At 48.3% G+C, this 13,632-nt stretch overlaps 1 protein-coding gene across 2 annotated transcripts; it reads left to right on the top strand.

Moving 5' to 3' along the window:
- Nucleotides 1-759: 759 nt before the first annotated feature.
- On the top strand, nt 760-13,075 carry appb (amyloid beta (A4) precursor protein b). Of its 2 annotated transcripts, XM_030111140.1 has the most exons (18): nt 760-968; nt 4,384-4,551; nt 4,633-4,762; nt 5,266-5,378; nt 5,899-6,089; nt 6,176-6,402; nt 6,596-6,763; nt 8,651-8,784; nt 8,910-8,984; nt 9,674-9,832; nt 9,929-10,057; nt 10,290-10,389; nt 10,499-10,566; nt 10,933-11,071; nt 11,217-11,270; nt 11,739-11,830; nt 11,913-12,059; nt 12,154-13,075. In XM_030111140.1, exons 1-18 carry the CDS (start codon nt 909-911, stop codon nt 12,253-12,255), a joined length of 2,256 nt encoding a protein of 751 aa, XP_029967000.1. In that variant the 5' UTR covers nt 760-908; the 3' UTR covers nt 12,256-13,075. The 2 variants fall into 2 exon arrangements, with proteins under 2 accessions (XP_029967000.1, XP_029967001.1); XM_030111141.1 differs by lacking the exon at nt 6,596-6,763 and having other exon boundaries at nt 762-968.
- Nucleotides 13,076-13,632: the final 557 nt, after the last annotated feature.

The following is a 13,632-nucleotide window of genomic DNA, read 5'->3' as shown; positions in this document are numbered from 1 at the left end:
AACTGCGTCTCTTTTTTGGGGACGTGACATCGACGACACATTATGCTGCTTCTTTGTTCTGCAAATCCATCTCAACTATGACGTTTCGGATGGAGCTGTACTTCGAGCAGAGGGTCGCAGTTCAACAGCGTCCTCCTGCTCTGTGTGCTGTTCAGGTTGTTCAGGGGCCCATGAAAACACCACACTTTCTCTTCCATGTCTGCAAGCAAACTGGTGTGTCTCGCTGGAAGCTCGTCGGCTGTGGAAGGCTCAGCAAATCAGATTTTTTCTGTTCTTTTGTTTTATTGGTTTCTTAGGATTCATCCCTCTTAAAATGTTGTAGAGGAGCTTGCTGAGTTTTCTAGTGAATTTCGGGTCTTTTCCCGTTAAAATTCTTTCAAACTGATTCAACTCATTCCCACCCGGCTGGGTCTGAAGCAGAGCATCCACATGCTGGATGAAATCATACATTGTCTGTCTTCAGCTGGAGCGTCCTTTTGGTATTTCACCTCGAGTTTTTCCAGTATGCGAAAAACGGCCGCCTGGCAAAAGAAGGCAACACCTGTCAGTGACAGGCTGTGCATCGGATTCAGAGGCTCTCTCCACCCTGTAGGATCAGTGTTTTCCAGATTTCTCATTTTTTTGATTAACTGTCTCAGAAATTTCTTTGGAAACAATCTGACAGTGCTTTAAAGGGCTCTCAGGTCCTATCCAAACACTTCCACATCCACACACACCGCCGCCACCGCCAGGGGAGCTCCACACACACATCCACACACACACATTCAGGATCAGCGGGATCGGATCAGCCGACGCTGCGTGCATCGACACACACACACACACAAGAACCGTTTTAATCTTTCTTCCTTCTGATCTCCACCGGGACAAATCGAGAGCATAGCGGCGGTGCTGGGGACCGGGAGGACGGTATGGGGGAGCACACGGCGTTTCTGCTCTGTCTGCTGGCGACCTTGACGCTTTCATCCGAGGTGAGTGAGGAGCGACGGGAGCCGCTGCCCGTGGCGGAGCGTCGGCCAGCGCTGCCCCGGCTCCCGCAGCGGGGCCCCCGGTACACTCAGCCTGTCGGTACCCGGTGGGGACACACGGTTCCGCCACCGCGGCGTGAGATCTTGGGGTGGAAAAACAAACAAGGCGTTAAAACCCGGCCGGGAGTGGAGCTGACAGCAGTGAGCGGCTTATAGCGGATAACATGACGGCTGTGTTAAGTATCGGAGTCCCGGGCTGATCCGAGGCCCGCTCTCCGTCTCAGGCCCACAAATTAACACCCGCCGAGTCATTTTTAACGTTTTTCTTCGCGTCTCCATTTTTATCATGACGGCCACTGTCGCTGATAACCCACACAGATTTGCTGCGCAGAATAAACTAGCTTCACTGCCGGCTATGCTACCGAGGCCTGCCGTTAGATGTCAGTGATTGACAGCTTGCCTTGCTGGATGCTTTTGTGTTGTTGTACCAATATATCTGTTAAACGCCCAGCTTCAGTGACACGGCAACAGATAGGCATTTGCCCATAGTGAATTAGCTGTGTAAAAGTGCCAGTTCACAACAGTGGAGGTTGTGTTAAATGCTAATATCGGTTAGCCTTTTTGCAGAAAATCACAACGACGCCGAAGTTAGCCTCTGATTCGTCAGTGACGGTGGAAAAATTAAGGGAGGATGTACAGCAATAAAAATCTTCATAATCTAATTTATAACGTTTAATCTTTTTTAGAATACATTATTATAGATGAAGGGAGCGTAAAATCTATTTTCCCCATGCTGCTTCTTTAGATTTTTTTTTTTAATTTTCATTTACAAACCTATAAAATCACGGTATTATCAATTGAAGGGAAAGCATTTATTAATACAAATGGGGTTATTTGTGTTACATGAATTTATTTAATTGAACTGCAAAACAAATTACATCAGTGTTTGATATAGGACATACTAAGCCTGGCCATTTGTCAGTTTATTTGTCAGTGGTCAAAATGTATGCAAAGTGCTTGTGTGTGTGTGTGTGTGTGTGTGTGTGTGTGTGTGTGTGTGTGTGTGTGTGTGCTTACTGCAAATAAAGTGGTGAGAGTCATTTTGTAAGTAAAGTCCAACCATCCTTTTAAAATACAGGTTTTGGGGTTACTGAGGCATTTTTAACAACTTCGAGAAAACAGGCATTAAAGAAATACAGTTGTCCAAAATACAAATACACCCAGTGGCATTAGCTCTGTAGAAAAGTCATTACAAACGGAAAAAAAAAAAACACTAAATTGTGAAGAGGTTTCATGGCCCATGGGCCCTGATTGTTTGACACCCCTGTTTTATATAGACAGTTTAGCCTGTTACAAAATTAAAACATAAGGCATCAAATGTTTGAGTTTTTTTTTTTTTTACAGTGAAATGTGAAGGAAATGAATCCTGTGGATATGTTAAATTCCCCTTAACTTTTCCCTTAAAAAGTGGATTTGAGGCCAACTTCAGTGCACACAGGCATGACAACCGATCTGTAACAACATGACGGAGGCTCTTCATGTCATCAAACAAACCGATCGAACTCGGGAAGTAGCGGCGCTTTGGGCCCGATGTGTCCGTGTCCAGCCTGGGCTCCGTCATTCTGGCAGTGTTTCGACGCGCCTCGGCCCGGCTGCTCAGACTGCTGAGGAGGATGGAAAAAAAAAAAGAAGGATGCAGCCTGATTAGTTTCGTACAGGCAAGATGGCGCCGGCAGCTCCCTGCTGTGGTCCAGGGAGGAGAGTCAGGCCGCGGTGTGTGAGCCGTCTGATGCGCGGAGCTGGTTCTCCATCAGGCCTGCTGCTGCTGCTGCTGGTTGAAATGTCTCCAGCAGCAAAAAAAATGATGCAGGCCGCTGTTTCCAGGCCATACTGGGGTTGTCGTGACAGCAGACTCTTGCTGTTATTCCACTGCAGGTTGTGGATTTCTGTTATATCACTGTAACTTCCTGAGTGGAATAAAGGCACTTCTACTAAGGGAGTTTTATTTGCTAGGTAAGGGCGGGGTAGTATATCTCCCTTTAGTCTCCATAGTCCTCTTTTTTTGCCAAATAGTTTCTAATTTCTTTCTTTCTTGGACTCCTTATTTGAACAGTCTGGTTTATTGCTGATGGTGCAAAGAAAATCTTCATGAAGAAACATCCAAGTGGATGATTAACTGCATCGCAATTTGTGGTTACATGGTGTTTTCAATTTGGATTTTTTTTTTTAATTAAGTAATTCAGAAGTATATTCATTAGCTTGGTGTTTACATGGGGAAACTGAAGGATTGAGTCCTCTCTCACGCTGGGGTCTTCAAAGCGTTCTGATTGGACAGGGGGCGGCCGTGATGTGCTGACCTCTCCCGGAAGTAAACAGCGTTTTTCTCGTCTTTCTTTCTCGATTAACTTTGACGCTTCAGCTTTGAAAATGTCCGCGTTGTTAACCGCCCGTCGATCCGCTCGAAAAAGTGTCTGGTTACTCATCGCTTTGAATTCCATGCTGCAAAGGAAAACTTCTCGGGAAGAAATGAGGCAATATTTACACATTTGAACACATATATGTTGATATATGGGCTGAGTCACAGCTACAGCAAAGTCGGTGTAGAGGAGGATTCAAGGCAGCAGCGGCTTTTACAATAAATTGGTGAGAAAAGACAAAAGTTGAAAGCGAAGTGTGGTATCATGTCAGGCTGCCCTACACTCTGTGAGCCCACCGCAGCACCCAGTGCCCCTCTGACGCCGACACTGAGAAAGGCATGACTTTGAGCTCAGAGGAGGCTCTCGCTACCCAAATGTGAAGGAGGAAACACAGGATCAAGCCTGAATTAGTCATTTAAAGATGGGCGGCAGATGGCCTCATGGCGAGCGCTTTATTTTCAGCTTGTAGCATTAGTCCCGTCTTACGCCTGCCTGCCAGAGAAGTAAAGAGCCCAGAAGGCCAAACACACTGCCGTTTCCTTCAATTGTCTCCCCGATACAAAGAGAGAAAGAACACCATGTGCAGATGGCCGAGCCACTTCTATGGCAGGAGGGTGTTTCCCTCTCGCACGGCTTGATTTAGTATCGTGTGCTGTGGTTTCTGCTCTCATTCCACTGAAAGGAACGAGTTGAAAACAGGCGGACCAGGAGCACATGTGCCTCCCTGTGACTGTAACGCTTATCTCTTTGGCTTCTGTCCCCAAATGGATGTGCAGCCTGCCTGGCTTAGGCCTTAATCAGTTGTTACTTAATATATTAATGCGTAGTGGTAGCATAGCTTTGCCGTCATCCTTCCGACTTTCTAATCCCGGCGATGTGTGTGAATAGAGTTCAGTAGTATAACTGAGAGGGAATAAATGTGTTTGAGCGTCTTAAAGAGGATATGTCTTGTTGAGCTGTACTTATGGTTGTCTTCTTCTTCCTCCTCCTTGTGTGTGCAGGTGCCTGCTGATGACTCTGTGGGCTTGCTAACTGAGCCCCAGGTGGCCATGTTCTGCGGGAAGCTCAACATGCACATCAACGTGCAGAGCGGCAAGTGGGAGTCCGATCCCTCGGGCACCAAGAGCTGCATCGGCACCAAGGAGGGCATCCTGCAGTACTGCCAGGAGGTAGTGGACCGGAGCGCGGCGCGCAAACTGACGACGTCACAGCCGAGAGAACGCTGAGGTCTCACTGTCTTCTGGCTGCAGGTGTACCCCGAGCTGCAAATCACAAACGTGGTGGAGGCCAACCAGCCCATCAGCATCCCCAACTGGTGCAAGAAAGGCCGCAAGCAGTGCCGCAGCCACACACACATCGTGGTCCCTTACCGCTGCCTGGGTGAGCCGTCGACATTTTCTTCTGTGAGCCACAGCAGGACCTGAGAGTCTGTGGGAAAATGAAAACAACAGTGGTGAAAGAAGATAATAGAGAAGCTTTGTGTTAGCATCAAGTCTGGCTCTATTCAGTCTCCTAACCATGATCCAGACTCCTCAGTCCAGCAGGTGCTGATTAAAACAGTCTTTACTATCAGTCACTTTCTTCTTTATTCAGTTGGTGTGTTATAATATCACATTACATTGCATTTGAGTGGATTTCATACATAAAATACTGAAAAAATCAGGCTACTTGTATTAAGTGAACATGTAATATGTGATCACCTTGTTGAATATTGCAACAAAGTTATGATTTGTCATAAATACAATCTAACTTTGACATCGTGAGATGCAGATAAGAAGTTTCATATTTACCTTTAACCACATTTTCCGCATTTTTGATGTGTGTATGTGTTTTAACGTGGATTCATGTAGCACGTCGTCTCATTGTCTGGGTTTGTGTTGCAGTCGGGGAGTTTGTGAGCGACGCCCTGCTCGTTCCTGATAAGTGTAAGTTCCTGCACCAGGAGCGAATGGACCAGTGCGAGAGCCACCTGCACTGGCACACTGTGGCCAAAGAGGTGAGGACGGGCAGTCCGACTCTCCCTCTGCTCCTGTTTCTCTCCGTACCTTTTGTCCTCATTATGTTTCATCTGGTGACTCAGCGCGCCAATGTGTCGTCCGGCTGTCTCGTCTTATCTGCTGTCAGCCGTGTCGGCCTCTTTTTTTCTGATAAGTCTTCTGTATTTCTGTTTCTTTCGGTACAGGCTCTCACCAAGTCGATATATTTAGCCTTAAATGTTTCCTTCAGTGAGCTTTTGAGATGATTAAGCCAGTCAGATGTGAGCACATTTATTTCAAATGTTGGCGTTGATGTCAGGATCCACGGATTGATCAAATGCACACAAATTAAGAAATCATTTGGAATGCAGTCGGGATGAGACCATCACAGAAATGCTTCAGTCTTAAAGCGATGCAGGCTGATGGTTCAGTGAAGTTAAGCTGCATTTATTGAAAATAATCAATGAAATCTAGAGTCTGACTCGTCCGTCTGCTTTGAGGCATTTTTACGAGACGAACATTCATGTTTCATCTGCGCAGTCCTGCGGCGACCGCACCATGAACCTCCATGACTACGGGATGCTGTTGCCGTGCGGCATCGACCGTTTCCGGGGCGTGGAGTTCGTCTGCTGCCCCGCGGAGGCCGAGCGGGAAACCAACAGCATGGAGCCGGAGGGGGAGGAGTCGGACGTCTGGTGGGGCGGAGCCGACACCGAGTACTCCGATAACAGGTACGGTCGGTTGCTTGCACGCCGCGCTCACCGGCCCGCCGCCGCCCGTCGGTTCAGAGCCTGACGGCGACGCTCTGTCGCGGCAGCATGACGCGACAGGCGGACGCCGAGCCGGCCGCCGCAGAGGACGACGAGGACGAGGACGAAGAGCTGGAAGCCTTCGACAGGGACGAGAACGGAGACGGGGACGCGGACGAGGAGGAAGACGTGGACGACATGGCCGACGAACGCTACAGCGACGAGCGCAGCGCTAGCGTCGCCATGACGACCACCACCACCACCACCACCGAGTCGGTGGAGGAAGTCGTCCGAGGTGAGACGCCCGGCTGCTCCCTCCTTCCTGGGTTTCCTGTTGGCTTTTCTCATCGTTTCTGTTGTTTCACTTTTAAGTTTCCCATCAAATTCAAATGCTTCTGTTTAGTTTTTGTTTAGTTTTGGTTGTTTTGCATTTAATTTGTTTTTTGACTTTTAATTTGCCTGTGTGTGTGTGTGTGTGCGTGTCTCAGCCGTTTGCTGGGCTCAGGCCGAGTCAGGCCCGTGTCATGACATGCTGGAGCGCTGGTACTTCGCGCCCGAGAAGGGCGGCTGTGCCCTCTTCTTGTTTGGGGGCTGTGGGGGCAACAGGAATAACTTTGAGTCGGAGGAGTACTGCCTAGCTGTCTGCAGCAGCTCGTGTAAGTCCCGGGACTGGAGCCGAACCCTGAAGGGTCCTCATCACCAGGCCGCTGCTGTAGTTCCTCTTCTTCATTCACTCTCTGTCTCGCTGTCCTGAGTGTCATTTAACCCCTCGGAGCTCTGACGACTGCATTCGGCTGCTCACCCACAGACTGTGTCGTGTGTTCTCTCTTTTTAACTGGAGTCGAGATGATGAAAAAGTCACACAAATATAGTCCAGAAATCAAGCTACACACAAAAACTGTGGAAATTTGTCCAATACTTCTTTGTTGTAACTCTTCTTTTGGCGCTCCATCTTAATACCATCGAAAACTGAATTGTTTCCCTTTTAAATGACACCACAGTTGTGAGACGAGCAGCAGAGTTCAGGATTTCGTTGCTCCGGTTGTAGAATTGCAGAATCTTCTCTGCCGATGCCGAACAAGCCTCTCTTCGCTCCTTTAGATTTAATGATCCACAAATGCATGATTCCTACAAATATGCCTCAAATAATAAATCAGCAGGCAAATAAGCTTTGATACCACAAAGAAATAATTTACCAAACACAAATCATCTTACTTTTTGTTTCTAGTCTGTGATACTGATGCTACTCTGTGTTTTAGTGACGGGAGACCAGAGAAAAGACATTTCTTTCTTATTTTGGGACAGAAACATGTATTTATTCTTATTTACCTGCTTGTTAGCGATGATCTGAGCATAAGAATAGCTCTGTTAAATCTGTATCTGCAGTATGAAGCCAAAGATTTTAATCGGAAAGAAAGCAGATGGTCTGACTGCATTTATTTCTGTGCTAAGACAAATGACTGCTAATGTTAGCTTCATCTTTAGTAAACACACATCAGGGATGAATCGATTATCTCAAAGAGCTTTGATCCAGAAAAGTTGTGCAGCTTTCCCAACATTGAGCTGATAATTAAAGTTAAATAAAGAATTATTTCTTGCAACATCTTTTAAACAAGCAGCAAATAAAGGATCTGTTGGGACTGTTTTCAGCCTGAAACTAATGAAAGAAAGATGAATTAAAGGCTGACTTCATCATGATGGTCTCATTTGGCTCATTTAAGCTTTTTATTTTGTCCAAAGCGGCCATTATAGGAGGAAAAAATCAATCCCTGGCTTGGAACAGACAGAATCAGATTATTGTTTCTCCTCACCACAGGCTGCATTCTGGCTGGTGAACTTCGACCCCAAATCTTTCACATGCTCTTTGTGATCACGTCTAAAACTAACCGGTCCCTCTTGCAGCATGCGGACGGAGCAATGTAAACACCAAAACCTCAGACGTCAGCATGCGTCCCTGCACATGTATGTGTGTGTGTGTGTGTGTGTGTGTGTGTGCGCCTGCATGCCCTAACCCCCTGCTGGAGAGCCATGCCAGCAGCCGTGTGTGTGTAACAGCCATCAGTGTGTTTTAACCAGCCGAGTGTGTGAAAGAGTGGGGGGGGCGCTCCATTAAAGGTCAATTTGCAGTTTCCACCCAGCGAGCTCCATCAGCGGCGCTGCTGTCTGCCCTGATCCTGACTCGGCACTTTGTGCGTCTTATCTCCAGCCTCCCACATTAAACAGAGACACAGTTGGGCTTAAACACACACACACACTTATTCTGGGAAACCGGTCCTTGTTTGTCCCCGGATGACCGATACATAGCTACATACACCCTTCCAAGCATTTCTCCTGTGTGCCTAACCTGTTGTGTGTCATTAACCTACTTGTTTAGTGTAACCCTGTATGAGTTTTCCCCTTCGTGGAATGCATTGGGATCGACATGCGTGTTTTTTTTTGTTTTTTTTCCCTCCATCCTGTCTCTCTGCCATCATTTCAGACACTCTGTTTCACTCCGCTTTGGCCTTCTCCGTCTTTGATTCCCTCCTTTTGCTTCCCTCCAGTGCCCACCATGGCCCCGAGTCCTCCGGACGCTGTGGATCAGTACCTGGAGGCTCCTGGGGACGACAACGAGCACACCGACTTCCAGAAGGCCAAAGAAAGCCTGGAGGCCAAACACCGTGACAAGATGTCCCAGGTGTGCCCTTTTGTTTGTTTTTTTTGGGGGGGGATAATAATTGTGGGATCGCTGCAACAAGCCTTGACTCCTGACCGTGTGGAGTGTTTGCTTCGGCCCTTGATGCTTCTCGTCTTTGTGTTCAGGTCATGAGGGAGTGGGAGGAGGCGGAGAGGCAGGCCAAGAACCTTCCTCGCGCAGACAAGAAAGCCGTTATTCAGGTGAGAAAACGGCGTAACTGCTGCTGCGCTCGGCAGATTGAGTTCATTGAATCAAACCGTTGTTACAACAGGTGCAAACAGTGCTGGCCTAAATCCTTTCGGGAGGGTTATCACTCTGCTCCTGCTCAATTTAAGTATTAAAAGTATTGGGAAAACTATTCTTTTGTCTCTCACCATCATCTTGCACTAACCAGTACAATAAAAAACCTCCACCTCTGAGAGGTTTGGTCACTGCTGCCTACGCTCACTCATGTGGGATTGTTTTCTCTGTAAAAGCGCCATGTGATGTTGTATTTGGTTTCATATAAATACAGCTAAACTAACTGGACCAAACAGGATGTAGCACGCTTTTGAAAATGTCTTTTGTTTGTTTGTGCCACATCGATGGTGACGTGGGCAGTTCATCTTCTTCTGCAACTATTTTTACTCTTCGAATAATGCTGGGAAATGACCACCTCAAAAGTCTTTCAGCCCAGCAAACAGCAGCTTTGTGTTTCGATTGTGAAAGGAACCAGATGAGAATGTGACGTTTTATGGTCTGTTGCATTTGGAAATGAACATTTTCTGTATCTTTGCCAAAATAGGAACTGAGTCGGTTGAAGTGGGGTGGATGGAGGATGAGTGAATGAATGGAAGTAACAGTCGATCAGTGATCTGTGTTTTGAGCGGCCCGTGCTGTGTGTTTGCAGCACTTCCAGGAGGTGGTGGAGGCTCTGGAGCAGGAGGCGGCGGGAGAGAGGCAGCAGCTGGTGGAGACCCACATGGCCCGGGTGGAGGCTCTGCTCAACAGCCGCCGACGCCTGGCTCTGGAAAATTACCTCAGTGCCCTGCAGGCCAGTCCTCCACGGGTACGTGCACGCACACACACACCTCTCACCTCTCAACAAAACCGTGGAGAAGTTTAGTTTTCTCGACACTGATCCCTCTGACTCCTCCCCCCGCAGCCGCGCCAGGTGCTGAGCCTGCTGAAGAAGTACGTGCGCGCCGAGCAGAAGGACAGGCAGCACACGCTCAAACATTACGAGCACGTCCGCACCGTCGACCCCAAGAAGGCGGCGCAGATCCGACCTCAGGTACGCCTCCACACGCCCTCGCAGCTGCAAGTACAGATCACGGTTTTAGAACGGCGGATTTGTCAAACTCGAGAGCAATCCTGGCCGCCGTGCACAAACTCAGTGGGTGAGCAGGTTGCTAGGCAACAGCCTGAAACGCTGCGACCTGATGTGGTTCAGCTGCTCAGTGAGCTCCGTTTGCCATTTGTTTGCATAAGATAAAGCCTCGATGTGACCCTCCGTCGTCCTCCAGGTGCTGACCCACCTCCGGGTGATCGATGAGAGGATGAATCAGTCCCTGGGTCTGCTCTACAAGGTTCCTGCTGTGGCCAATGACATCCAAAACCAAGTCGGTGAGTGTTTCGTTCACACAGTGCAGTAAATCCCGTGCACCGACTTGACCCGGCGGACTGTTTACCTCTCCTCCGCCTCCCCGACGCTCACTCTGCCTTCTCTCTGTAGCGGTGATCGTGCAGAGGGTCCAGTCGGAGCTGTCTCAGCAAGTCTCCTCCCTGCAGAGCGACGGGCGGGTGAGTCCGCCCGCTCCCGCTCGCATTATGCACGGAGTGTGTGTGTGTGTGTGTGTGTGAAAGCGCACTCTCCCACCTATATAAATAGATTTACCCCGACTGAAGGATACCACAGAGGAAGCAAAGTCGCCGTGCACGCTGAAACTTTGATGCTGACGTGGCTGGAGAGCGAGGGTTTCATACAGGACAGGGCGCTTTAGAAAGATGGGAGTTAATGAGCAGGATCGACCACATGAGGGAACAAATCAAGTTAGAAAAAACATATATTTTAGTCTTTTTGCATCTATATGACTTCAGAGGCTCAGGAATCCTCGTCAGGAATGTGTTGCATTGCTAAAGAGGCTCTGGACGGCTGGTCTGCTGCAGGTGGACGGCCGGGTGAGCTACGGGAACGACGCCCTGATGCCCGATCAGACCTACAGCTCCGCCCCGCTGGACCCCGGCCTGGACGGCTTTGGTTTCATCCACCCGGAGAGCTTCAACCAGCCCAACACGGAGAACCACGGTAACACACAGGGACAAGGTTTATTTTTAGCCTCACTACCAGTCGGACCCTATTTAGAATGTAATCTCAGTCTAAAATACGTCCAAATCTGAAAAATGAAAAACTTTCCATCAACCAGTGGATGTTGTCTTTTTGTTCCCTGCAGTTGAACCCGTCGACGCTCGTCCCATCCCGGACCGGGGGCTTCCCACCCGACCCGGTACGTGCTCCATAACCACACACACACGCACACGCACACACACATTATGGGTTCTCCTGTATGAGCAGAATTTAAGACTGCAGCAGTGCCTCGCCACCGGAGCGAGACGCCGCCATCACGTTTCCTGTTTTCCACCCGGTGACCAGATGAGCGCCACAATGTCGATGTCGCTTCGAATGCTTGACTGCCTCAAACCTGTTCTGTTTGTGGCAGCTTTTCTAATTTCTGCTTAAATCAAGATAAAGTGAGTTTCTGCCTCTGTGCAGATCTGCTCAGACAGACTGACTCAAGGAACTCAGCCTTCTGTCGGTTAAAAAATGTAGTTTTTATTGTCCTGATTTGCAGCTTTCTATGACAATACTATAATGTTATAACTTCCACATTTCTTCTTGTTGCTTTCATATTAATAATTTTAAATTGATGGAACACATGAGTGTATAGTTGTGCTCAGTGTTTCTCTGTTTCCAGTGTCTGCCCTGAAGCCGGAGGAGATACCCCAGGTGCGGACGGAGACTGAAGACAGGCAGAGCGCCGGTTATGAGGTTTACCATCAGAAGCTGGTGAGGAATCGAACCGTCCACCTCTGCTCGGCGCAGGCCGCCTTTCTCTGAGCTCACACACAGCCTCGTCTTCACCCCGCAGGTGTTCTTCGCCGAGGACGTGGGGTCCAACAAGGGCGCCATCATCGGGCTCATGGTCGGAGGGGTCGTCATAGCAACCGTCATCGTCATCACCCTGGTGATGCTGAGGAAGAAGCAGTACACTTCCATCCACCACGGGGTGATCGAGGTAAAAAAGAGGGGAGAGGTGCTTCTTTCCTTCTTCTTCTCTTTTGAATCGGCGTGTGAGGATTTCATTCGATCCGCTCTCCTCCCGTTCGAAGGTGGACGCCGCCGTGACGCCAGAGGAGCGCCACCTGGCCAAGATGCAGCAGAACGGCTACGAGAACCCCACCTACAAATTCTTTGAGCAGATGCAGAACTAAAGGACTCCAACATCTCCTCCACCACACTGACCCCCACCCTGCCTCCTCCCTGGGTCTGCGTTTCCCTCCATCGCTCTGTTAATCAAACCGTGTCGAGCCCAAACACCTGCACAGCCATGCTCACATCTTCTGTGGGGAACACGACACTAAAAGACAGGATCTAAAGTAGGATCTTGTTTTATTTCTGCGTTTTAAGCTCAGTGACTTAGGTGTTTTTTTGTTGTTGTTGTTTTTTTTTTAATGTCCTCTTTCATTTTCAGTTACCCTGCTTGAAAGGTTAAAAAAATATGATTTTTATTATCGATCCTTGCATGTTCGGGTCAGGACGTTTCGGCCAAGGAAAGAAATACATGAAGCGAACCTTAAATCGTTTTTATCAGAGCCAGCTATCCGATCGACAAAGGTTCTGTTGTACCTGCACATTTCAGCCAGTCACCCCCCGAGTCCTCAGTGTTCCTCCTGAAAATTCACTCCACACATGTAGAGAGCTGTCGGAGCGGCCCGCCGCGCGATACAAGTGTTTCAGGTTTGTTTTTCAAAAAAAAGGACAAAAAAATAGCAGAAAAAAAAAAACCGCAATGAAATTAAGAAAAAAATATTGAATGTTTTGTTTTCTGATTTTTTTTTTTTTTTTTTTAATGTGTAATATATTAAGAACAGAGATTAGCCGTAAGTATATGTAGTGCATGGCAATATCGATGACTGAATAAGGTATACTGTACATGGTGGTCCTCGGGTCGGGGGCCCCCTCACTAGATATTTTAGCAGGATTGTACATTTCTAGTGTCTTCTTTGTGATCTCGTGATATGAAGAAGAAAACGAGTGTTGAGAATCTGGTCTGCTTTGCCATCACACGGACTCGCTTTAACCGAATCTTGGCTCTTTATGCTCATTTCCATGCTTCACTGTTGTGTTAGCTGCATGGGCAAAGGAAAAAAAAACAAACAAAGAAACAAAGCTCTCTCTACGTATGTAATATATGAAGTGTAATAGTATCCGAAAGGAAGATGATTGTGTTACTGTTTGCGTTCTATGCACTCTTGTCATTTTTGGAAGTCTGATTATTCCCACCAAATGTCATTGCTGTTGAGTCTCTGATGCCAACTGTCGCTGCACTTTTGTTTGGAGGAGGCTGGAGATCGGACGACGGGGAAGTTTTTAATGAAAGCGCATCATTCCACTGTCTGGACTGTAAATATTTGGCCGGCGGAGGTCCTGCTCTCGCCGGCCCGGTTTCACTACCACCGCTTCCCGTTCCCTCGCCTCTCACGCTCTCTCCCTCTCGCTGTGGTTGTACAGAAGTTCTCGGTGTGCGAGTTCAACAGACGGGGCCTCCCGGGCGAGAACAGGTCGATTTCCGGGTGGTCGTCATCTTC

This window comes from Salarias fasciatus, chromosome 16 (genome assembly GCF_902148845.1).
Source record: "Salarias fasciatus chromosome 16, fSalaFa1.1, whole genome shotgun sequence".
Lineage (NCBI taxonomy): Eukaryota > Metazoa > Chordata > Actinopteri > Blenniiformes > Blenniidae > Salarias > Salarias fasciatus.
Note: the sequence above shows the minus strand (reverse complement) of the source record. Positions and strands in the feature narration are given on the sequence as shown.